At 36.0% G+C, this 25,148-nt stretch overlaps 4 protein-coding genes across 12 annotated transcripts in view; 2 read left to right on the top strand and 2 right to left on the bottom strand.

Annotated features, from left to right (window-relative positions):
• LOC131439487 (spastin) overlaps positions 1–10,829 on the bottom strand; it is a 40,949-nt gene extending 30,120 nt beyond the window's left edge. For 2 of the 3 annotated variants that reach the window (XM_058610567.1, XM_058610586.1), the window contains exon 1: positions 9,644–10,829. In XM_058610567.1, the coding sequence (XP_058466550.1) occupies positions 9,644–10,271 (628 nt within the window). In that variant the 5' untranslated portion in view covers positions 10,272–10,829. The remainder of the gene's footprint in view (positions 1–9,643) is intronic. The other variant, XM_058610576.1, reaches the window with a different exon arrangement.
• A 3,136-nt stretch (positions 10,830–13,965) lies between these two features.
• LOC131439473 (ribosomal RNA processing protein 36 homolog) lies at positions 13,966–15,101 on the top strand. 3 transcript variants are annotated; one of them, XM_058610530.1, is made up of 3 exons: positions 13,966–14,032; positions 14,149–14,283; positions 14,341–15,101. In XM_058610530.1, exons 2-3 carry the CDS (start codon positions 14,215–14,217, stop codon positions 15,037–15,039), a joined length of 768 nt encoding a protein of 255 aa, XP_058466513.1. In that variant the 5' UTR covers positions 13,966–14,032; positions 14,149–14,214; the 3' UTR covers positions 15,040–15,101. The 3 variants fall into 3 exon arrangements, with proteins under 3 accessions (XP_058466513.1, XP_058466502.1, XP_058466522.1); XM_058610519.1 differs by having other exon boundaries at positions 13,974–14,032; positions 14,099–14,283; XM_058610539.1 differs by having other exon boundaries at positions 13,986–14,283; positions 14,354–15,101.
• Positions 15,075–15,887, bottom strand: LOC131439484 (large ribosomal subunit protein uL11m). The gene has a single exon (XM_058610553.1). The coding sequence runs from the start codon at positions 15,724–15,726 to the stop codon at positions 15,136–15,138; it is 591 nt and encodes a 196-aa protein (XP_058466536.1). The 5' UTR covers positions 15,727–15,887; the 3' UTR covers positions 15,075–15,135.
• A 7,025-nt stretch (positions 15,888–22,912) lies between these two features.
• LOC131439449 (soluble guanylate cyclase 89Db-like) overlaps positions 22,913–25,148 on the top strand; it is a 51,524-nt gene continuing 49,288 nt past the window's right edge. For 2 of the 5 annotated variants that reach the window (XM_058610455.1, XM_058610466.1), the window contains exon 1: positions 22,915–23,044. The gene's annotated coding sequence lies outside the window, so the exon portion shown is untranslated. Of the gene's footprint in view, positions 23,045–23,116; positions 23,244–23,288; positions 23,408–25,148 lie in introns of those variants that run through there. The other 3 variants (XM_058610496.1, XM_058610485.1, XM_058610476.1) reach the window with 3 other exon arrangements.

Below are 25,148 nucleotides of genomic sequence, written 5' to 3'. Positions count from 1 at the left end.
TATGTGTTATAAAATCCAGAGCAATAATTTCAAACAGCTTAAAACCGGGCACAAAGCTGCTATTCCCCGTACTCAGCCATCTGTAGCATCTGAGGAAGTCAGATCATAACAAAAATCCAACGATAGTGTAAGCAAATATAACTTTTTCTTCGATTTTGCGAAAATCGAAATTTGCGAAATTCGGTTTAGTCATCTCCTAGTAAATTAAGTGCACATTTTTATCAAATACGCCGGTCTATCGACACAAATTCACGTACAGGCAATTTACTCATTTAACGAACTGGTTCGAATGTTATATGAAAATACAAGGAAGAAAAATACTGAAACACTTTCATTCATTACTATACTTTACTATATACTCTGCTTTGCGCTTCAAATTGAACTGCTCTGCACTGATGAGTCGAAGACGAAACGTACAGAATAGTGAAAACGGTTTTGTTCCCCTTCAAAATGGCTTTTAGCCAAATCCAAAGAAAAACCTAGCATTCATTCGTTTTTTTTCTCCAGATCCAGTAAGTAGGGTAACAGAGGTATTTTGGCCACTTCATATATTTTGGCCCACCTAACAAACTTTATGGATTTAATCGATGCTAAATAACCCATATTGGATCAATTTGAAGCCAATCACATTAAATTACCTATTGCGGAAGGAGTTTTCAAAGATATTACAACATTTGGTAGATATTTTTACAAAGTGGGTCAAAATAAAATCAATCCTAAAGTGGGCCAAAATACCTCTGTTACCCTACCTGTAAGAAATATGTATCACTCAATTTAGTCATTTCCGTCAATTCACAATATTTCTTCATCACCCAAAACAAAGAGCTTGCTCATAGTTCTAAAATAACACCATTGTTATTCATGTACAGGTAGAAATGATAGTGGCATACACTAGTTGTTATATGATGCAAAAAATGCACCCACTATCAGTGGGCTCTCATACCCTGATTCTCATGAATTCCAGGTTCGAAACCAGTTGTCTTTTTTTGGTAAGCCCAAATTACCTAAAAGTATGCAATTTCATCTTTGAATCACGAAATATCTTTCAAGATTTGCACGGTAAAACCTTTCCCCCCAATAAAATAGGTAACAACAATTGAAAAGTTGTATAAAATTTGTAACAAACTTAGATATAATATTGATATTTACATATGAGAGATTGTAGCTGAGGCTAAATTGAGTTATAATTTTAACTATTAACGAGGCCAAAGTTATGACTAATTCAGCTAGACAAAAAAAATTTCAACAGTGAAACAACCTCAGATAAAATTTTGTTCTCTTTTGTTGATCGGGTATCTATGAAGAACAGGCACCGTATGACGTGCAATGTGCTAATTTTTCAGGCAATGTCTTCTTTTTCTGGCGAGTGAAAAGCTTACCGGTACGAAATGTGCTTCACTTGAACAATAGGCATTCACGTAAATGGCTATTCAATGGGGTTGTTTTGGGGAAAAAATAACAAAGCAAACGAATTCAGTGATGTTGCCAAAAATGCGTTTTCGCTTGTGATTGGATTCTGTCAAACAAAGGCGCCGTATTTTTCGAATAATTGAAGTTCAATGAAAATAGAGTGAAATATATAAATACAACAGATTTTTATATAGTATAAAATTGCAAAATAGGTTAAGGTTCCCTTCCCCGACCCGACATTGAGTTCAATGAAAACAGTATAAAAAGGGGATAGCGTGCACAGCTTCAAAGTCACTGCCATCAATGTCCAGACGGGCGTAATTGCCGTTCCCCAGTCGGGTGCCTGTAATATTCACTCTACATATATGGTTCAATGTTGACCAGGATACTCGAAGAACCACTTTTTCCAGACGGATACGAATCAATAATACAACATTGCGTGACTGACCTAGGCAATTTTTGTCCCACAGAATAGATGCACTTGATGGCTTTTGTCTTACCGGGCTCAAGCTAAAACTCTGTTGGTGCTGTTATGTGAATAATTTTTTCCGCTAACTAATCATTATCTGAACAGAAAGACTTAAGTATTCATGAGAACAATGTATACTAGGTCCGCAATAAAGTAGTGATTTTATTATTTTTTCTTTGTCGATCAGTTGCGGAATTTTACGAACGAATTGGCATTCGGGTGAACTAAAGCATTCGTTTTCCTTTGCAATTTTGAAATAAATGTTTTCCGGCTTCATTACCGTCTATATCATTTTTACAGACGTTGAGGTCTTTGTTAGTTCAAGCAGAAGTACTTTGTAATACAATGGATACCGATGATGGTTTCATTGTTCTAGAGAAAATGACGCTGTTCTTCGACGTAGATAACGTAGGGAACAGTTTTCTAAAAATATTAACATATAGCCAGCTGATGGTCGAAGGTGACAAGTGATTTGCATGAAATTCTAGTGTTCTGACAGAAAGTCACATAAGGTGGTGCAGCATTATCTTTCATATAAACAGGTTTGTGGTATTTAATTTTCTCATGCTCCACCGGCAGCTTTACTTTAATTTGTTTTGCTCATTTCGAAATCGTCCTATCCTATATGTCTGTGTATGTGTGTGTGAAACTTTCAAAGATTTCACTCTCCGCTCAATTTTCTCGGAGATGGCTGAACCCATTTTAACAAACTTAGATTTGTTTGAAAACTACTGTTGGGTTGTGAATCAAGTGCAAATATTAATTGGTTGTAATTTCCGGTTCCGGAGATATAATACCATAAGTGACGTAACCGACAACATGCATTTTTTCTTCCGCTTAACTTTTCGGAAATGGCTGAACTGATTTTAAAGAACTTTTTTGAAAACTATTATCAGGTTGTAGACCATGTTCAAATGGCTGTCATTCCTGGTTCCGAAGACATAATGATTTTAATGAAATAACCATTGAAAACGTAAAATTTTTCTTCCGCTAAATTTTCTCGGAATGGCTAAAGCGATTTTCACAAGTTTAGGCCCGTTTAAAAGCTACTCTTGGGTTGTGAATCAAGTTCGTAAATCAATTGGCTTCTGTTTCCGGAGGTATAACGGTATAAGTAACGTAGCATTAGCATTAGCATTAGAGACCGCCCGTGTGTTGCTACTCCGTTATTGATCTGAACCAATTGAGATTGCAAAATGATTTTTTGAAGTAACATGTTTGGGAATAACACATTGTTTCACACTGTGCAAACTGTATTGAACCATGCATGCTGATCAATACCGACGCCGGCCACGTCCGAATGCAGATCTACTTGGGAGGGAAAGGATTGTTAGTTCGATGCATGTTGCTACTAAGAACCGAGGAATCCTCTGCATTCCCACATGCATCACAGGAGAGGATACTTTGTTAGTAAATGTTTTAATAATGTTATCATGTGTTTATTGCTCTGGGTAGCCGGCTACCAAGAATGTTTTAAAGTATTATCGTTTTATGTGTTACTTTGTGCTGGCAATATAATGCACGAAACAGTCAATCTCCGAAATTGACAAAACTCCGGACAGCCGGCTGTCGAGGATGCAGTCACTCGTTTATGCATCTACTTTTCGCGTTTTTTTAGTCATGCAAAAAAAAACAGACAAAAAAGTTGATTCATTGCATTGAAATATTCTAAACAGTTATTATAAAATCATTTTAAATCACCAAACAAAGGTCAACAGATTTCACACGCGTCTTGATTCTTTATTATTTCCGCTTTATTATTTTAATTATTTATTAAAATTATTAATTGGTTATATTAGTTGATCTGGGCAGCCGGCTACCGAGAAAAATATTAATTTACTGTTTGAAATATTAATATCAAGTGTTTTTTACTATGTATTCAATATACCGATATATGTTATCTCTGTTATTAACTTTGTAATATAAACGGATTTGCGCAATGGTTGATTTTTATCATTCATTTTATAATCCTGAAAGACAATCAATAACATGGAAGAAGAAATCATTCCTAATAAAACTTTTCTCCGAAGCTAGACGGAAATTGATAGGTTGAATAGAGAGATGATTTAGTAAAATAGAGAAATCAGAAATAAAACATTGAATATATCTGATAACTGAAAGGAAAAAGAAACTCCTGCAATTGTCGCCTTTTACGACATGGAAGCAGGAACCCAGTGGATCTATTCTTGGTTCATTTTTTTTCGCCGGATTCCACACGGCATCTAGGCTGGTACAGTCCGGAGAGAGCTAATAGGTACTATCAATCTCCTAGTGGACCCCAGCCCCTGTATAACGGTATAAGTAACGTAACCGACGAAACGGATATTTTGCCTACGCTCAATTTAATCAGAGCTGAACAGATTTTAGCAATCCTAGGCTCGTTTTAAGCTACTATTGGATCATAGATTAATTTCGAAAATCAAATTGCAGATACTTCCGGCTCCGAAGATATACGCCCTTATCTTGAATAACGTATTGCTTTTCCGATCGAGTCCTAGTTACCTTTGATTTTCCTAGCGTTATTAGGAATACGAATGAAATACGATCGAAAAAAAACGATACGTCGTTATTCAGAATAAGAGTGATAATCGTTAAAAGGACGTAACCGACAAATCGCGTTTTTGCTATCAGCGCTAAATTTTTCAGAAAGTTACCAATGACCAAGTTCAAATTGATATCTTTGGTTTCGATAATGTTATCGGATATACGACGTAAGTGCTTTTGCTAACTAACCGAATTAGACTGAATAAATTTGTTTAAAAAAAGCCCAAATTCGTGTCATAAGTTATCGTAATGAACACATGTTTTAATGATACTGTTTGAACGACTAGAAAAAAACATTATCACACAACTAGTTAGAAGAGGGGTTTTCTTATCATATTTTTCGGTCAATTTCTGAGTTTTTGAAAAAGCGTCTTAGTTATTTTTTAGGACGTCCAATCTATTTTTTACTTTTTTTCGAAATCATTTTTCCTCCTGTAACCATTCCCGCGTTACAACGGGTTGTAGCTCATTTCTACAATCAAAATGCAATCCTTCTTTTTCAAAACATCCGTCCTTAGTCAAATTGGTCTCTCCATTCGTGTAAAAAAATAGTTTGTCATATTGAAGATCTGTGCAAAGTTTCATCCAATTCGGAGCAGGTAGATCCCAATTTCGCCACCTTTTCTGCAACTGAAATTCTAGTGCAAACTTTAAACTGGGCCCATTTATGGATCCAGGATATGCCTTTTCAATTCCCCACCAGACGAACTAGTCTATGTTGAATAACTGCACATTGGTGTAGGCCAGGAATTGTGTATTGATCCTTTCACCATGTGCAAATGCGTTGCTGAAATATTTAAAGATAGTAAGTAGAACTTATACATACTTACTAAATATGGCTGATGGCTTTTTCTTGATTTCAGTATAAGTTACCAACATTGTTGAAGTTATCATAAAAAAGTAAAAGCAACGAATTTCTGGAAAAGTTACAAGCAGTCTACAATGCTACATTTAACATGCAACTAAACTACTAGGTGTTTCGGACGATGTTGTCCATGCCAGAAGCTGCGGCTCCAGAAGTTATAAAAAAGGACATGATTTGGTCATCATATGTTCAAAACTGCATAAGAGATCAAATTTGATTAGTAGATTGCTTCTCCTTCATAGATTATCCATTGGGGTGTATCCTTCTCCATTGAGTAAGGATAAAGACAGGCCCTGGAACCGCGACAGCATCATTCAATCTGTCTTAAGTTTCTGCTAATGCCCAGGGAATTAGAATAATCTAAGATTTCATAAGTGAAACGAAATGAAACAGATCAATGTAACTCGTCTCTCTATGGTCGGAGCTACAACAAAAAATATTCAGTTAATAACAATTAAAAGTTAAAAATGGGTCGAAAATCAAGAAATAGCCGCCATTTTGTTTTTTCTTGGTGAAAATGTTTCATTCCAGCTCCGAACATAGCCAATTCGATACATATTATTAAACTTTTCGCTTTCCGAAGATTGGTTTCTAAGAAATGATGACACCCGACAACAAATCGAACGAGTTTGAGCAGCTGTTTTCAAAGCCGCCATATTGAAAAATTAAAATGAAAAATTTTTCTTATGTTTTATATATGTTTTTATCTGTAAAAAGTATAACTTTGAGAAATATTGTTTTTGGAGAGCGTTCAATTGTTTTGCTAGGAATTTTTCTTCAACATTACTGTTGTAACAGATCGGCTGAAAAGTTCGTATCGTTTCTATGAGAGGGCGCCACTAGAATTAAATCCATACCATTTTCAGTTAGTACCAACCTTAAAAAAATACGTGTATAAATTCGACAGCTGTCTGATTATTAATTTGTGAGATATTGCATTTTGAGTGAAGCTACTTTTGTTATTGTGAAAAAAATGGAAAAAAAGGAATTTCGTGTGTTGATGAAACACTACTTTTTGATGAAAAAAAAGAGCTGCCGATACCAAAAAATGGCTTGATGAGTGTTATCCAGACTCTGCACCGGGCGAAGCAACAATTCGTAAGTGGTTTGCAAAATTTCGTACTGGTCATATGAGCACCGAAGACGATGAACGCAGTGGACGTCCAAAAGAGGCTTTTCCCGTAGAAAACGTGATAAAAATCTACAAAATGATTTTCAATGACCGTAAAGTGAAGTTGATCGAGATAGCTGACACCCTAAAGATATCAAAGGAACGTGTTGGACATATTATTCACGAATATTTGGATATGAGAAAGCTTTGTGCAAAATGGGTGCCGCGTGAGCTCACAATCGATCAAAAACAACAACGAATTGATGATTCTGAGCAGTGTTTGGAGCTGTTATATCGAAATAAAACCGATTTTTTTCGTCGATATATAACAATGGACGAAACATGGCTCCATCACTTCACTCCGGAGTCCAATCGACAGTCAGCTGAGTGAACTGCACGCGAAGAACCGAACCCAAAGCGTGGAAAGACTCAACAATCGGCCGGTAAGGTTATGGCGTCTGTATTTAGGGATTCGCATGGTATAATTTTCATCGACTACCTTGAAAAGGGAAAAACCATCAACAGTGACTATTATATAGCGTTATTAGAGCGTTTGAGAGACGAAATTTAAAAAAAACGGCCTCGTTTGAAGAAGAAAAAAGTTTTGTTTCATCAAACAATGCACCGTGTCACAGGTCGATGAAAACCATGCTGAAATTGAACGAATTGGGCTTCGAATTGCTCCCTCATCCACCGTATTCTCCAGATTTGGCCCCCAGTGACTTTTTCCTGTTCTCAGACCTCAAGAGAATGCTCGCTGGTAAAAAATTTAGAAGCAATGAAGAGGTAATCGCTGAAACTGAGGCCTATTTTGAGGCAAAGGACAAATCGTACTACAAAAATGATATCGAAAAGTTGGAAGATCGCTATAATCGCTGTATCGCCTCTGATGGCAATTATGTTGAATAATAAAAACGAATTTTGGCAAAAAAATGTGTGTTTCTATTAAACGATACGATACTTTTCAGACGAACTGTTACACTCAAATAAATGAAAACGGTGGAATGGTTTCAAACGTCAAAGTGAATATTTTACGTGAGGAATATGAATGAATAGAATCATCACATACAATTTACGTGAATTGACCTAACGTCAAACAATCTACGTGAATTTCCAGTGCGAAAAAATCGATTATGATAATGATAATTTTTTAGTGTAGAAAAATGGTTATTTTCTTCAAGTGCTCTACACTAAAAAGGTTTACAAAAAAATCATGTTTTAAAAGTTAGTCTTACGTCGGATTGGTCTCTTAATCCATGAATAAAATAAATGGTTTGTCAAATTGAAGCCTTGTGCAAAGTTTTATTTGAATCGAAGTATGTGAAGTCTGATGAACTGCTACACATTTCTGCAATTGCTCAGGACCATCTAATGGCCAGGAAGATTCTGCCAAGCATTTGGTAGGTATGAAACAAAATGCAGCCAGCATATAGTCCGAATCAGGTATCAAGCGATTATTATTTTTCTTAGTATTAAGAAATAGAAATCAAGATCAATTAGTAATTATAAATAGAGACCCTTTACTAGATAAACCTATGAGAGAACTATAATGAAACGGACCATAGAATGGCAACAAACTATAAAACAAAACGGTGCATTTTTGCTACAAATTGTACCATTCGAAACAGGCTAAATGAAATCTTGAAGTTCACGTAAAAATAAATTTTTTTTTCTCAACCAGTTAAATTGACGGTTGATGTCAAAACAATTAGTTTAACTAAATTCAGGTTCAAGTTAGCAATGTCACCTACGTAAGTCTATTTTATTTTTACTCGTGTACTCAACAAGATTTCTTTCGATTCAACAGAGAAGCTTCTATGAAAAAAAAAAAACAATTGAAGCACAAGTGCCAGTGGCCGAGTCGAGAATAACTGCTATAAAATTAGAACAACGCCGGAAAAAGCAAAACCAAATTACTATTATAGAACGTATGACATTCAGAACCAATTTCTTCGGAAAGTGACGCGTTGAAAAAAGAAACGGATTCTTTATATAATCGTGAACTCGGTTTATTTCAATTTTAGCGCCACTGACAGAAACAGCGCGATGATTTGTTTTCGGTTACGAACACCGTGTCAATAAATAGCCAAATGATAGTATTAGCTTTACGTTTGCTTAGTGATTTATGCTGAACTGCTAAGTTGAACTGATTCTAAAACCAGAACGAAAGATTGATAATTTATAAAATTCGTTAGTTGTGGGGTCATATCGTGCCGGTCAGCCGACTTGTGTTCTCGTTTCCAACATCAAACTTCACCACTTCGTACGGCAGCAACTACCAATCTTGCTACCGGTTGCGTTCCAGATTGCCTTGATTGCTTTTCCCGGTAGGTGTAGATAAAGAGGTGCGCTTTATCATCGTACAACGTAAAACATGCTCGGATGCACTTCATTAACGGTGGCTTGCATGATGTAGCGATGTAGCTATTGGGGATGTGATTGATACTGACGATAATGGACGGTTAGTTAACGCTACGGGAAGTCGGAAGTGCACACCTCTTAGAGACGCGCCACTTGCTTCTCCCTTGAGTTTTACCGGTGCCGGTAGGCTGCGGTTTTGTTTTGATGCGCTTTGTGCTTCAATTCAGACGACACGGGAAAAACCTTTTTGCCGTATCTTTCAGGGCGACAAATGGTTTTTTTTCTACTGTGTTGGAGTTCATCGATTTCTTCAGTTCTGATTAACTTGTCAGGGGTAAGCAACAACAGATATGTTGAGAAAAATTTCCTAGATCATACATTTGTATATTAATGAATTAATAAAAATATAAACATTCAGCTTCTTGATTTATTCCAACCAAAAACCGAATCGTTTTTAAAAGTGAGAGATTCCACGAATAAAACCGGTTCGCACATGCGACCTTATCGAATTCTGCCATTTTGGGCACGGACGTGATGATTTCATCCGGGCAGCATTCACCAACTGTGGGCTCGTCAAAAATTACGTCATACTATTGTTAGCAATAATTATCGCACGCACTCGGACTCGGTATTTTCTACACAACTAATTTTACAACGGTGCCCTCAGCCGAACGCAATTGTTGAATGACATATGCTAACAAGTTTCCATATAAGTAGCTCAACGAGCCGTCGTGAATTAATTAAATTCCTTTAAGCTTTCTCGTGTCAAAACTTGTTCAAGCATGTTTAGTGAAGGCTAAAGAACATTATGAGTGTTGACGGCATTCAACTAGGTTACTCAGAATATCGTTTACCAACAGACAGACAAACTGGACAAACTTACCTTCATTCTCCTCATCAATCTTCAACGCTTTCGAAATATACTCGAAAGCTCTCCTGTGGTGATGTTTTTGTTTTGCCAGGAGGGGATCGCCCGGACCAACCTGACTTCCACTGGCCGATCTGTGCACGGACATTTCTCGTCCTTCACCGTTCAGTAGGACACCACTGCTCGAGTACTGCAGTGGATGCGATTGTACTTGTTGTTGCTGTTGTTGCGGATGGTACTGCTGCAATTGCAACTGATGCTGCAGATCGTGCGGCGACTGACTAGAAGGATGGTGTTGGTTCTGGTCGTTGATTACGATTTCGAGACCACAATCCTTCTTCACTGGTTTGTAAACAATTTTGGTGGTGAAATTATAAATGTATCGAAAAACAATGAACAATTGGTAAAGCAGGGACCGCAAAATATTGAACACAAAAATAACTGGGAAAGAAATTATGTAAAGGTTTTGTTTGTGCACGGTATCACATCGTTGGGTGCCAGCTGAACCGTCGTCTATAAGGGGTGCTCCGGAACTTCCTTCGCCACCCTCGTTGTCGCTGGCTTCGTGTTGTTTACTAATGGTGCGTGATTTTTTACTCGGCGATTTGCCAGCATTGCTCAGGGAGTATTTATTGCGAACCATCTAGTTAGCAGCTGTTCCGCAGACACAGTGCGATTCCCACAGCTGCGCCGCAACTATCCGCGAATCCTGGACAATTTATCTCCTTTGTTTGACTGACAACGGCATAGGAATTCTGATGCACAAAATTTTCGTTTTGAGATACACACCAACACAGCTAGATAGCACTCGAAACAAGGAACACCAGTAAAGAGCTGTGGAGAAACTCAGGGACAATTTTTATCCTGAAGAGTGCCACCCTACCCTTCCAGCTATGCTAATCAGAACATAATTTTTCTTTCACTACAGAAAGCACAAAAAAATTCTTTAGCTATGCACTACACTACTTTTTTTTCCAACGAGGAAAATAAACTTATCACTAAGAGACCACTACACTATTGCCTTTATTTGATATTGTGGCCACATTTCACAGGCTTACATTAAGGAAACAACCCAAAAAACGCAGATTACCTAGACAACGAAAAGTGGTCTCGACTAATCTACTAGAATGAACAAATCTGACGAACCGACGTAACACGAACGGACGACTGTCGGATTACTAATGTCGAGCTTCAATCCGAAACGAAATCCTCACAGCAAACAACTATTTGTGCGAATGAGAAAGCATTACTGAGTTTTCGTTGCGTAAGGGCTATTCGCTGACAGTTGAAGCTATTTAAAAATGTTAATGCCACAGTTGATCAATACAAAAATTACACTGCCTATCATTATAATCACAAATAAAGTAATCCGCAAAATAAAATCACATTATCAGATCCGAATGAATTCCGAATCGGCGAGAAATTTTCATTCGGAATGCCAAATTAATTTTACCTACTACCGGGAATCTGTCGGAATTGAGAGTGACTGAATTGTCAATTCGTTTCGTTCTTATTCTTTGCCGATTTTGCACGTTTTCGTGCTGATTTTCAGTTTATTTTTAATTAGAAACATTATATAACTGCATATATAAATTTAAATCTTCAAGTTTTTTGGATACACAGTACTAGTGAATAACAGACCCTGTCAGTTTAGAGCGAAATCAATCTTCAGATCAGCAACGCCATCGCACAGCATCACATTCAACATATCATGTCAATTGTATGGGTGCGCAGTGCTGCTTTTGGCGCTCTCGAATTTGACATTTCTCTCCCCTACTTCTATGTACGAGATTCGATGCGGACTCACCTGAGCGCGTCATGCTCGCAAAAAAGGATGTTGCCAATGATTTGTTCGGGAATTGTGAGAGCTGGATATTTTGTTAATTTGATGTCTTTGTAAATAACCAGTTCTTCTTAGAATTCCAGCATTAACTAATGAAATTCGTTGGAAAGTAACAAAAAGGCCTACCTTAGTCAGCATCATCTATTCCTCTAGCTGGAGTGTAGTGAAAGGGCGTAAGTCGCCTAACTTTTCCACTAACACATTCATAAAATGAGCGAATATTCAATGACATTTCTAATGTTACTGCCAATCGGGTTTGACATTGTAGTGGAAGTTCTGGAGAACGATGGCCGCTCGAGAATTATTTTAACATCAGATGAAATAGAGAACATTTATTTTTCTGTTACTGTTATGACAGACCCTCCGCGACGGTCTACACACACAAAAATTATTAAATAATGAGTTATTAAGTTATCTTTGATTATTATTAGTTCAGTTTATCTTTGAAAGAAACTATGTCTTTTTCTGTAAAAATAATAAACTCCCTGCAAAGCAGAACCGATAGGTTTTAATATCACATGAACAAATGCATAATTTCCTATCAAAATCATTTACGAAGTACGAAGTTCATAACAAACGAATACAAATAATGCCAACACTCAGCTGCTTTCGTTTGAGAAAAATGAACCGATCAGTATTCACTATGGGAGAAAGTTTCACAATTCTGCATTTCCAAGGGCCTTGGAAATATTATTTTCCTTCGTTGAAATATCGAAATCTTTAATAATATAATATTGGTTCAATCATAGACTCGCATACGAACTGTGTGTAAAATTTAGCCACCAGAAAAACTTGCAGATGTCGTCGCGGTCGATTTTATTTTAGTTACTGCATTCACATGCATGTCCCGGGTCGGCGGTTCAATGCATTGCTCACTGGTCTTACGAGCCAGTTGCGGTATGGTCGAGCCCTGACCTGGAAGGATTCGTAATGTCGGTAGGATCGTAGCACTAGCCATGCAAGGGTTCTGTACACTATGAATCGGCTGCGAAGTTTGTTGAAACAGAGAATCATATTCCTCTACACGAATGTAATACCACGGCTTTGATTTGCATTCACATCACAATAAAATGTTTGCTGTAGGTTGAATCCCAAGTTTATTTTTGTTTTACCTTGATTGAATTTCTATGTGATTAAAAGGGCATGGGAAAACATGCGTGTTTCACATTTGTCGAGATTGTGTGATGTGTTTCGATCGGTGTTACTTGAAAATTTCTGTATGTGCAACAGATATTTGTTATCGTTCCGGAACGAAGTGGAATGCTTTGAAAAATCACGACGATTCGTCTAGAAAGTAGCAGCAGTGAGCTCCATTTTCCTAATAAATAGCAAATTTTAAATTCGTCCAAGTTTTTTTAGCCTGTGTATCTGTTACCTGATCTTTAATACTTTTTGAGGTCGTCAGGACCGAATGAAAATAGAGCCTCATTTCAAGACAGTTATTCCGAAAATCGCTTCACTGTTGAATCAATCCGAATTGTGAGCGGTTCTGAAGCGCAGTAATTTTTATTCCGACTTTCAGCTCTGATTCTTTTCATTTGAGGAACAGTGATAAACATCGGCGAAATAATATTAATAGTAGAGTGAGAAGCGGCCCTTACACGAGAATTATTAATGTCATTTTTAAATATTATCAAGTAATGACATTCAAAATTTGTATGGAAAATTTATCATTACTGCCCTTCAACATTCATTGAAAATGACATTTCTTTTTAGTAATGACACTTTTAATGACCGTGTAAGTGCCGCTAGACATGTTTCACACGGTACCAGATATGTAATGAATATTTGTATAATAACGCAGATATAGTCGAAAGAGAAAGTAAACAAAGAGAATCTGTCAACTCTTTTAGTACCTTTTGATATGTTTACGTCGATAATTAAGTTTCAAGTGTATTGAATAACCTCAAAATTGGGATGAAACTGATTAAGGATGGGTATTTCGTGATGAAAACATACCAATCTCTTTGATGATGCTATGCAATTGTGGTTGTAAATAAGATGTCAGAAAGCTTAATAGAAAAACTTCGATATTTTCATCTAAAAATTAATTTCCTGAACGCAATTCATCCCCTCTCAGCAGGCAGCTCTATTTTGTTGATCGTTGAGCGCATGTTGAACGACATACTGCACGAAATATTCGTTCAGTTTACTGGAACGGTTTGTTGTTGTTTTTTCTCTTGCAAAAATATTGTTAAAATTAGGTTTTACCTTCATATAGAAAGAAGATTTGTTCTTATTCTACGTGAAGTAGAAGTATTGTACAGGTACGTAGTGTTAGTTTAAAAAAAATGGCATTCGGTTCAACAGTCTGCTTCAAAATCGGAAAACAAAGGTCCCGTGTTGGCTCCCGTTGAACGATTGATTGGACGTTCCTTGGACCAATGAAGGACCACCGTTGAACGTTTTTTCCTAAGTGGGATTTCCACTGAATCAACAGCACTTTATTTTGAATAGTTTTCTAGCAACGTGTACAGTCTTAATATACTGTGATGATTTTGTTACCAACATGGTCGTTACTCGTTAGATTTGTTTTGCTGTCTTCATCTCCGAAATACTAGGTAATACCGCACGTTAGAATCATTGATAATATTCCCAAAATAACATTAAACAACTCGTTTTGACAGTTCTACTTAGTATAATAATTTTTATTGTAATTGTTATAATTGTATATAAGTCGACCTAAGAAGTCTACCAAGTGACTGCGATTCAGGTTGAGCAATAAAATCCAATACTTCGTATCATGTCGGGAAATTTATCTTCCTCAAATTCAAGCGACGATAGTGATTCTAATTCTAATGACGATGAGAAGGTAAGCAGTACTTGAATATCTGTAATGCGTTATCGTTTTTATGAATTTGTTTTCAAGCCCAAACTCGTAGATGACGATTTCAAGCAGATGTCGTTCGAGGAGCTTCTGCAGTTGAAACGTCGTTTAGGATCCAAAGTTTACAATGAAGCTGTTTTCGGTAAAACTAGTACTGAACATAGGCCAACCCGAAAACAATCCAAACAGAAGAATATGGATCTCAAGAATGACAGTGATTCTGATGGTCCTCCGGAAGAAATGAGTGCGAAAAGGAAAGTTCCTATACTGGGGTTGGTAAAACGGCATGAAAAAAAGTCTACTCAATCTAGCTTTAGAGATCCGCGATTTGCTGCTGATCAAGGTTACTTCAGTGGGCGAAAGTTTCGTGAACAGTACGGATTTATAAATGATCTTAGAACCGAAGAATTATCCAGTTTGCGGAAACAATTAGAGGAAGCATCTGGCCCCGTAGAAGTCGAACGGATAAAATTTGCTATTAGAAGAACGGAGAACCAAATTCGGGAGTTCAAAAAATTGAAAGAACAAGATAACAAACGCAAAAATGAGCGACTAGAGGCTCGGAAGGCAATAGAGCAAGGTAAACGACCGTTTTACGAGAAGAAAAGTACCAAGAAGGCTCGAGAGCTTGTTGAGAAGTTCGACCAACTTAAGGAAACTGGAAAACTTGCCAAACATATAGATAAACGAAGAAGAAAAATCACTGCTAAAGACCGGAAGAAGCTGGATTTTGAAACATAGTTGTTTTGTTGAATAAAAAGTATAAAACATACATGAATTTCTGCTAAAAGTTTCTATTTAAACGGTTTCTTTTATCTATATTACTTGAATAAGCAATCAACCCATTCGAAGCATTTTTGCTTCCCTTTTTTCTTGCAATTCTCTTCGCTGCTCCTCCACAATTTGCTTTCGCTCTTCAAGAAACTGCTGATATTCGGCGGAGTCGAGTTCGTTCACAATTTCAATTCCACATGTACGTGCCACTCCGATAAGGGCATTGCACATTTGTTGCAATGTAAGCAGGGCATTCGGTGGGTCTCTTAATTTGATTTGGGCAATTTCGTAAAGATGTTTTCGTGTGATTTTACCAGCAACCTCCCTACCCGGACACATTGCTGCTCGCTGGATGCCAGCCGCTTGTTTGAGTAGAAAAGTTGCAGGAGGAGCATGAATAGTTAATTCATAGGAACGGTCCGAAGTGACTGCCACTCGACAAGGCAATGGAATTCCTTCCTTATAATCTTTTGTACGCTCATTGAAATCTTTGCAAAATGCTGCTATGTTGATTCCTCGTTGACCCAGCATAGGTCCCAAAGGTGGACCAGCTACAGCCATGCCGGCCGGGATGTTGGTTCGCAGTTTACTACTATGATCGACTTTATCTACCACTTTTTTAAGTGTTTTTAATCTTCCTGCTGCCTTCGACATGATTGCTGTAGCAAGCAACCTAAACCCAATGTGATAAAACTGATTTGACTACTAATTTTGAAGCAACAGCTTACTATTTAGAATATTCGAAAAGTTTAATTGTGTAATGTAAATTATGTTATGCACTTTGACTATTAAGTTTTTTTACTGTCACTGTAAGTGCTAACTTCAAATTAATTTGACAACCGCAGTACTGTTTACAGTGTTTACATGTTCGCCAGGCAGAGATGCCAGATATTTTCATAGAAATATGTATTCTTTGTATAAAAAATCTGTATTAATCTGTATTCACTAATAAAATGAAATTCTTACAACAAAATGATGCTAAGATATGTTATTCCAATAGATTGTGGTTGTAAGATAGTAGATTCAATCAGTCATTACCGCGCTCACAAGAATATTCAACGACGAAGTTTCATTTTTTTTATCCACAACAATTGAATTGTAAACCCATATATTTATCTAGTTAGAAATTGGTTGCTGTCTCTGAGCGTATCTTTTTCCAATAATCTGTTCCATCTTTTCTGTTCGTTTTTCATTCATTTGGCTTCTCCATTATATGTTTCCACTAAGTCATTGCAAAAAAATGAATATCAGTTCAAATTGGTTTCAAATTATAATATAAATGGATTTCCCAGATTTCCATATCAATTTTGATTTGTCCGTTAATTGATAGACTTTTATATCGTCACTGGAATCAAATACTAAAAGATAGCTCAGACAGGAAAGTTAATTTTTTTCTTTCTTACTTTTTGTGAGATCTGTATGAATCTGTATTTAATTTAGGAAATCTGTATAAAATCTGTACTCTGTATCAAATCTGTATGAGCATGTAAAAATCTGTATAATACAGATAAATCTGTATAAATGGCATCTCTGTCGCCAGGAAACTTGGATTACACCAGGGATGCCAGATACTTTCATAGAAAATCTGAGTTACCCTGTGAGCAAATCAACAGTTAAAAGTTCTATATGCAAGATCTATAATAGAACAGAAACTGGAACAAACGTGTCCCCAGCAAGCCGTTCTAGTTTTATTTATTCGACCAGTTCTTCTGTCAAATTTAAAACTGGTCTACGATGCCGTTCTATTTTTTGTATATTTGAAACACGAGTAAAACACTGCTGGGGCTGCCAGTTTTTCTTGTTATGAAATCTAGATTTAAATTTTGTAACTGACATAAATTATGCATCTAGAACTAGAACACTCCTGAACATGCCCTGAAAACAAAATATAATTAGGTCGAAATTTTTATGATGAAATGTTATTTAGAGAATGTTATTCCAACATTTTATGGTTTTTAAATAAGAAATTCAACGAGCGTTCAATATTTATTCTACTACGAAACAATCAAATGTTCGTAATTTTGCATAAACAGTCGGAATCACTAAAATACCGTTTACGATCGAATCAATCACACTTAGGGATGTCGGAAATTTCGGATTACTCGATTATTTAGTAATCGAGTATAATTTTGAAACTAATTGATTGAAATTTATTCGATTATCTGGGTTATTATTCGATTACTCGATTATTCATTCGTTTATTACTATGGGATTTTCTTAATTATTCGATTAGCTCAATAATCGAATATTAGTTTTAAGTTAATCGATTAAATATTACTCGATTATCTGGGTTATTAATCGATTACTCGATTAATCAATCGATAATACGACATCCCTAATCACACTTTCGAACATCTTACATGCATAAGAACAACACTAATCCAACTTTAAGCCATCCGTTCTGGTACAGACTTAAGTTGTAATGAGAAATATTTGATATCATTTGTTATTTGACTTATTTTTTCGCTGATTTTGCATGATCATTCTTATTATTATTATATCATTTATTTAAACCCGGCTATAACTTATACCATGTTCACATTAGTGCTGATATCACTTGATATACCGAGATAATATGCGTATCACGTCGAAGTGTTCACATATGAACGATATGATATCGTTTGACAATCAAGTTGTCATCTTGAATGTTCTCATTGGAAATAAGACCAATAATATCACCTTTTGAAGTTAAATTAATAATCAAAATTTCGCATTTATTGATCTTCGCCTGTAATAATAATGATATGCGTTGATATCGAATTGTATTAGCATTGATTTGAAGAAGTTCACTGATATTTAAATATTTTGTGGCAAACGAGTCTTCGAGTCTTTTTTCGTAGTCGTATTTATATAACAAAAAAAGTTCACGCGTCAACCTTTTCTTTTCTAAGCTAAAAACCGAAATCGGTATTTATCTGTATGATCCGTGAATTATCGGTATTTTAGGAGAACATATTGAGGTCAAAAATTGGTATAAATACCGAGAAATCGGATGATGCGGATGATTAGTAGTTAATATCATTCTGAGATTTTTATGGGGTCATATCTCTGAAAAACAGAGCTGCCATTTATTTGTGGTGTACTGGGTTTGTTTACATATTTTGCTTGAATGTAAAGGAAAGTGATTCAGAATCAATGTTTTGTTAATGCTATTTAGAAAATAAAATGACATTTTCCAAAGGATAATTGTCACCAGTGCAGTAAAACTTCATTCAAATCAATTAAAACCGAATGTGAAACACGCTGACGATCGACGATCTACTGCAGTAAACTTCACACTCTGACACACACAACGTTCGCTGACGTGCCGCACGGTCAGCATTCAGTTCTTCAATCGATTCTCTTCAAATCAAAGCTCAGTTTAAACACCGTCAGTTGGTTTTCTTGAAATATCAAAATATCTCTTTCAATTGTGTGAGAGCGGCCTTCAAATCAGGTTCATGTAAACATTCGAATTTGTTCAAGATAATAGATGAAAGACAAACCAGATAGCTGAATACAACATACATACATACATACATAAATAGTTTCCTCCATCAGCTTTCATTTTTAATACTTTACTCCATTTATAATTCTATCATTCGAACTTGCTCAAGTCAAGATTAATTCGCGTGTTTTTTATAACGACCAATAAGCCATCTATCAACATTCACTTTGAAGAGTAATTTCGAATGACTCGGCACTCGTTGAGAGTAAGTCATAATAGTAAACGGCAGAGAAATGTTTTCTCTTTTGTCTGGTGTTAAATTTAATACTCTATCTTTCAAAGCTCGCTTGAAATTTCTTTCGAAAGTGGAAGTTGACAGGTGGCTTATTGGCCGTTCTCGAAAAAACGCGTGAATTTAATAATATTTTTAGCCGGATATTACGCACGTACTGGACGTCTAAATTTTCCGTGAAGTTGACGTTGTGTGCCTTCAAAAGAATCTTACAATTAATATTGTTGTTCCGTAATCGTTCCATGCCGGTGATAGTCGCCTGATGCCACGTGTGAATCATTCTTACATATTGTTTTGTTTTCATCAGGAAACGTATTGGTTACCCATTTTGCACTAGGGTCGCCGTTCATTTTTCACCGGGCATGGAAACCTCAATGATGTCCACTTAGAGGTGGGTACTTTTCTATATTTTAAGTGTTATTTTTTTTCTAATTTTCACATTCAAAAGCAATGGTGGTGTTCAACTTTTCTGAACATAAAACGACCTGATATTGTGTATTTATACCACTGGAATCTGAAGTCATCATCGTCATAAACCTGAATACAAGTGGATTGATTTCTAAAATGTAATGTAATATTTTCTTCGAAAAAGTTGGCGAAAATTTGGAATTAGCAATACGATGAATTCGATTCGTTCTGCGTAAACGTTTAGAGTTTTACATAGATTAAAAATAAATTTCATATAAACTTATATCAAAAGAGATATTGGATTTGAAAATGTGTTCTCTCTCGAATTAGTAAAAGATTGTACTTTCAGCAGTATTTACAGCTTTTGTTCTGTAAAGTGTGCATGGAAAAATGTTTAATATATTTGGGGTTGTTTGAATTAGTGTACTAATTGGAAAAGCTATCATATGTGTATAAAAAAATTGTAGTGTATTAGCACAGCTAACAGATATACAAGCTCGAACAAAATTTTTCAAAAACAATGTAAATTTTAAATTTGCTGTACTTTGGAAACACATCTGCCACCTACTCGACTATTCGTCGCGATCTTTCAAAACGTTCCACTACATTCCGGAGCGATAACAAAATCCTCCTGCCTGTTATATAAATATTCAAACTACAACCATTTTAACACTTATCACACGATTTCCCTAAATGTTAAGGGCAACTTTTTTCCACGTCGCATAAATTACACTAGAATTCGATCGGAATAAAAAAAGAAGAAACTTGTCATTTTAACCAACAGCAAAACAAAAATCTAGCGAGAAGTGAATCTGTCGAGATACCTTGAACTAATATCTGTTCTAGACATCGAGACTCACCGTTTAGCCATGTGCTTAATCTTGAGCACAAAATCGTTTTATACAAAATTTCAGTACACGTTGGCGATTGATACTTGGCTTCGTAGAGGTAAGTCGCAATTATTTTCAATTTTTTTAACGATTTGATCAATTGTTATTACGATAAAATTTGTAAAAACTGTAGGTTGCAAACAGGCACCATTGCACTGTGGCGCCTTTCAGTCGGCATGATTAGTTCGATGTACCGATTCTACCGAGTAATCAATCTGTCAACTATTATTCTCATGTTTGATTTTGTTTAGCAAAGGAGGCCCTTACACGCTAGTAATGTCATTACTAGCAAATAGTTCCAGTTTCAATGATGGTTTGCGCAACATAATAATGAAAGTTTCACACCAAGTAGTAATGATACTTCCTAGTAATACCATTTCTAGATTCTCATTCCCATTGAGAATAGCTAGTAAACTGAAAAGGGATATATGCTAAGCTCCCTGGCGACAGCAGTGATTATGGATAGACAAGCAGCGAAACGAAAGCGGAATCAAAACAAATAGCATACAGCACGTGGAAAAGCAAATTTTCTAGCACGCACAGAAATTCTTCGCGACACGAACCGTACCGAGCATGAGTTCTTCATGTGACTTGTTGAAGCTAATTGGGAAAGTAACGAGTATCCGAGCAGGCTGGTATTATGTTGGGTTGATCTTCGAACTAGAGCTTTTTCATTCTTTAACGTAGTTCTAAACTGACATTTTTTACAAATAACATACACCGTTCATTCTTTTTACAGGAAAAAGATCACAGTTAGTACGTTTTGATCGTTTTTTTTTCCTGATTTCCGCTTGTTCAACATGATATTTGTAAGGGAACGGGGGGCAAAGCGGGGTATGGTACCAGCTACTAAAAAAAATGGAATTTCGTATTGAAACACTCTCGAACTTTACATTTTGTTTTGTCACAAATGAAAAATTATAATGAATAATGTGGTGTTGGGACAGAACAATATATATATTGTGTATTCGCCGAATCAATATTGAATTAATGAATCGTACGTTTATTTCTTATTCAAAACTCTGAATTGTTGCGGACTATTTGCGCATTCAATAAACGTAGAAGCAATGAGTATAGAATTTGTATTAAAAGCCATTGGTTCCAGTATATTTCTGCTATATTGGGCATAAAAATACGATTTTGTGTGCCATAGAAGATTAAAAAGGAACTTTAAATGTGGATGAAATAATCTAATTGGCGTTATACTGTTGAATTCGTTCATGTATTACAATGGAGGGCTTAAACATACATTATTATAGATGCACAAAACAGGAGCCTTGCGATTCACTTACATTCACAATTCAAAGCATGTAAAAATAAGTCATATCATTAACTTCACAGTTAATTTAGCTGAAGCTTACGTCGATACAGACGTAAAATTTATTTTTACATGGTAGTAGATGTAATATTGTGTCATCACGGAAGAAATTACGGCATGCTTGAATTTACGTCAAGCGTAAATTTCATTTTTTCTAACAGTGCAAAATAACATGAAACCATATAAAACTTCATTTTATATTGCTTAGGACCTGCAAGTGCTGCGGTATATTAATCTCTTCGTTTTCTAACAGAGAAACATAAAACAATAAAAAGGAATATTCATACATGTATGCTTAAAAATTTACGCAGAACTCGCTTTGTACATTCGAGTTCCTGACTCGCAGTTTCTACCGTATTTTCAGCTTTGAAATTTTCTAAAATTGCAGCTTTGAAATTTCTAAAAGATCCTCGTGCACTTTTGGTTACTTAGATTGTAATGTGAGATATTATTTTTATCAACAATATCGTAGGATATGTTCACAAATATAATTTTTTCTACTGCTTTGCTTTTCCACGTCAATTTTGATAGTTTTACTGTTTCTTCGAATAACAGTTTAGTTGTATAATTGTACAGGCTTCTTACATTCCAGTGACGTTTGTTGTGACATTTACTTGTACTGGAATGTTTGATAATCTTGACAATTCTTTTTTTGGTTTGAGCAATAAGTACATATTTTATTTAGTTTTTTCCACGTGTCGTCTGCGGCTGAACAGTGCTCAAAGCAGTTCAATTTAAACAGCCAAGCAGTTCAAATTCTGCTGTCGTCAATCGTTTACGCCCGAGACGTCAGAAAGTATATTGAAGTGTTACAAATAAAGTGTAAACTTTGCATCTGCTCAGCGATTTTAACTGAATTGCTAGGTGAAGATGGTATTTGAATTGCTTCAAGTACTGTTGAGCCGAAGGTGGAACGTGAAGAAAACAAAACTATAATACAGTCCGAAACTCCATCAACGAGACAGCTGTCCAGTCTGCTCCCACTACTCAAGTGATTCATCCAAAAAAAAGGTAAAAACACGAAGAACTCAATTAGCCATTCAGAAGTGTCGTATTACAAGCGCTACAAAGAGCACAGCAACGTGTTTCCACACGCGATATCAAGCATCATTGTCGTGCTCCAATAAAATTATCCCGTATGTTGTTTAGCTCGTGCCAACCCTCCCAGCACCCATCATCGGCTCATCAAGCCCATTCGACATCGTTATGTTTTTAAGCATAGTATATTCGGCTCAGAACGGGGTCCTTTGACGGATCATGTCCACGGCGGGTTGCCGCATTTGTCTGTTGCCATTGCCGCTCTGTTTGTTGTCTTATCATTTAACCGAATTACCGAGCATCCTTTCGACTAAGAAGGCACAGGGTGCCACTTTGTTGCGTGTACCGACTTTCCGCTCCGGAAATGAAACTACCCACCACCATACCAGGGAACTCGCTGCAGGGGTGGCAAACAGCTGAGTGCTATAAAAAAGGAGCCATCCAATGGGAGCTTGCTCCAGTCGGCTGTGAGCGGCTGTCGTGTTCGGTCGTAGGAACTCTCTGAGTGTTGCAAACTGGAATTTAGTGCTACGGTGATTCGTGATTCCTAGTATGTACGATGGATATTCTACGAAAATAGTTATTGGTAGCATGAATGGGTAGGTGATGGTGGTTGAAGGCTACAGGTGGATTATGATTCGCCTCAGTTGTTTTTGTCAGAGATTCTGTTTGCGATTCCGAAAGATGCTTGGATACTTTAGTGCAATACATTCATAGTACAGTTCAATGGAAAATCAGTGAAAAGCTACAGGATATACAATTGTGATGGATCTATTTATGCATCGAGTGAATATTGAGGTGGTATCCAACGAATGTGTTCAAAAGTGATTATCTGCTGGGAGTTTGGAGAACGGATTAACGAAAATCTGTTTTGGATCGCAAATCGCTAGGGTCAGGCCACGTGGGATGTTAGATGTTGGCCTGTCAGCATTAGATTGTTGTTGGGGTCGTGCTGACAGCCGGTGATTATTGCATACTGGGCATTTGGCTGTGAAGCTAAGATGAAAAGGGTTGTTTCTGAATGTGATTTGTCAAAATCGAAACAATTATTAAGGACGATTGCTGGTCAGTTTAATACCTAACAAAAACTTCTCCAAAGGGTTTGGAAATGTATCAATCATTCAACATTCAATTATTCGGTCTAGGGTAAGGACCGCAATCTAGATTTTATAACTGAAACGCGGAATGGTCTCTTTGTGGCGGTTTTCGGTGACTGAAAGCAATTTCACCTTCATCATAAAAAAAAACCGGGAACAGCGCTCGTGGAAATTAATTCAACGAAGGATTATTTTTTTTCAAAGGATACTGTTGAAGATGGATTACTTTGGAGTGCTTGGAAGTCTTGTAACTTTGGTGTATAAGCGAAATATATTCGTTTTGGTTGAACTATTTCTTTTGGTATTTCAAATGCAATAGAATTGAAACAGCAAAATATGCACTGAAAGCTTTTCTATGCACATATCCCAAGTTGTTTTTTCCAAAATTATGCGGAAAGCGAAAATTGTGTTCTTTTTGCGTCATCGCTTAATCGTCGCTTTTTACAATATCAGCACTTATCACTCTGTGATTCCAAAACCGCAAAGGAATAATTGTATTTTCGTTTTAAAATATAAGTGAAACTGTACGATCACGCAGAGAAAAACATTGTAAAATTAACCAAATTTGGGTTCCACGCAACGATTTTTTTTGTTGAAATAGTGACAAAAGAAAATGATATAGAAAATATTGTTCCTTGAATCTGCAAAACATGCTAATCAATTTTACTCAGTGGGTTAGTTTGTTTCAAGCGACATTTTGATAAAAACAACAAATATTTTACTTTCGTTATTATCAATTTCTTGACAAACAATTTCACATTACATTCAATTTGAAAAATTTGTTATAAATGAACAAAGTTTAAATTGTTGCGCTTCAAATTCGCAAACTTTTTTGTTGAAATAAATTACCTTAAATTTAGCTATTTCAACTAATAGTTTTGTTTGTTGAAATCATCAATATTAGTTTGTTTTAAGGAATAAACCGTTTTGATTCAAACTAATTTAGAAATTAATATTTTATACCACTTTTATTTCGATTTATATTCGTTTTAAAATTCCTATAGAACAATTATTTTGAATTTTGGAATTTTTTTAGACATTTAGCCGTTTTGTCATTTCCGTTGCTAGACGATCGAGTTATTCACATATCACAATCAAGCTTTGGTTTTTTTTTAAATTTTTATAGTATCCAACGATCCGGTGCTCCACCAGTCCGGTCAACATAAAAATCCAGCATTAAATATTTTTTGCAAGAAAAAGTTTTGTGTAATGTTATGGAATTTTCTAAAACTTAATTATCAATACATACACTTGACTTGTAGTAGCAGACTAAATTTTACTTATGAAACGCGTACAAACATTTATCCGCGGGAGAAGAAAACGCCCCGGTTTTTTCGCGCGGGAAAAATTGCTCTTATGCATAAGAGATAAACCTGTTGCGAATTATTTAAACAGTAAACTTAGTTGCATCATTTCACGAATAAAATCTTAGATAAATTGAACCATTTTTTTCTTGATATAAAAATATAGCAGGATGTTGAATCAACAAGGACATTGCCGATTATATCAACTCAACTTTTGTTAGCATGTAATAAATAGTTAGTTTATTTTAACTCAGGCAAAACAAACACATTTTTTGTTTTGTTAGACCAAAATTTTGATTCAA

Source organism: Malaya genurostris, chromosome 1 (assembly GCF_030247185.1).
Source record: "Malaya genurostris strain Urasoe2022 chromosome 1, Malgen_1.1, whole genome shotgun sequence".
NCBI classification, from domain to species: Eukaryota; Metazoa; Arthropoda; class Insecta; order Diptera; family Culicidae; genus Malaya; species Malaya genurostris.
Note: the sequence above shows the minus strand (reverse complement) of the source record. Positions and strands in the feature narration are given on the sequence as shown.

Coding starts and splice junctions, on each gene's coding strand:
- LOC131439473 (XM_058610530.1), top strand. CDS start 14,215: ATGTCGGGAAATTTATCTTCCTCAAATTCAAGCGACGATAGTGATTCT. Junction 14,284..14,340: donor ATTCTAATGACGATGAGAAG/GTAAGCAGTACT, acceptor TTTGTTTTCAAG/CCCAAACTCGTAGATGACGA.
- LOC131439484 (XM_058610553.1), bottom strand. CDS start 15,726: ATGTCGAAGGCAGCAGGAAGATTAAAAACACTTAAAAAAGTGGTAGAT.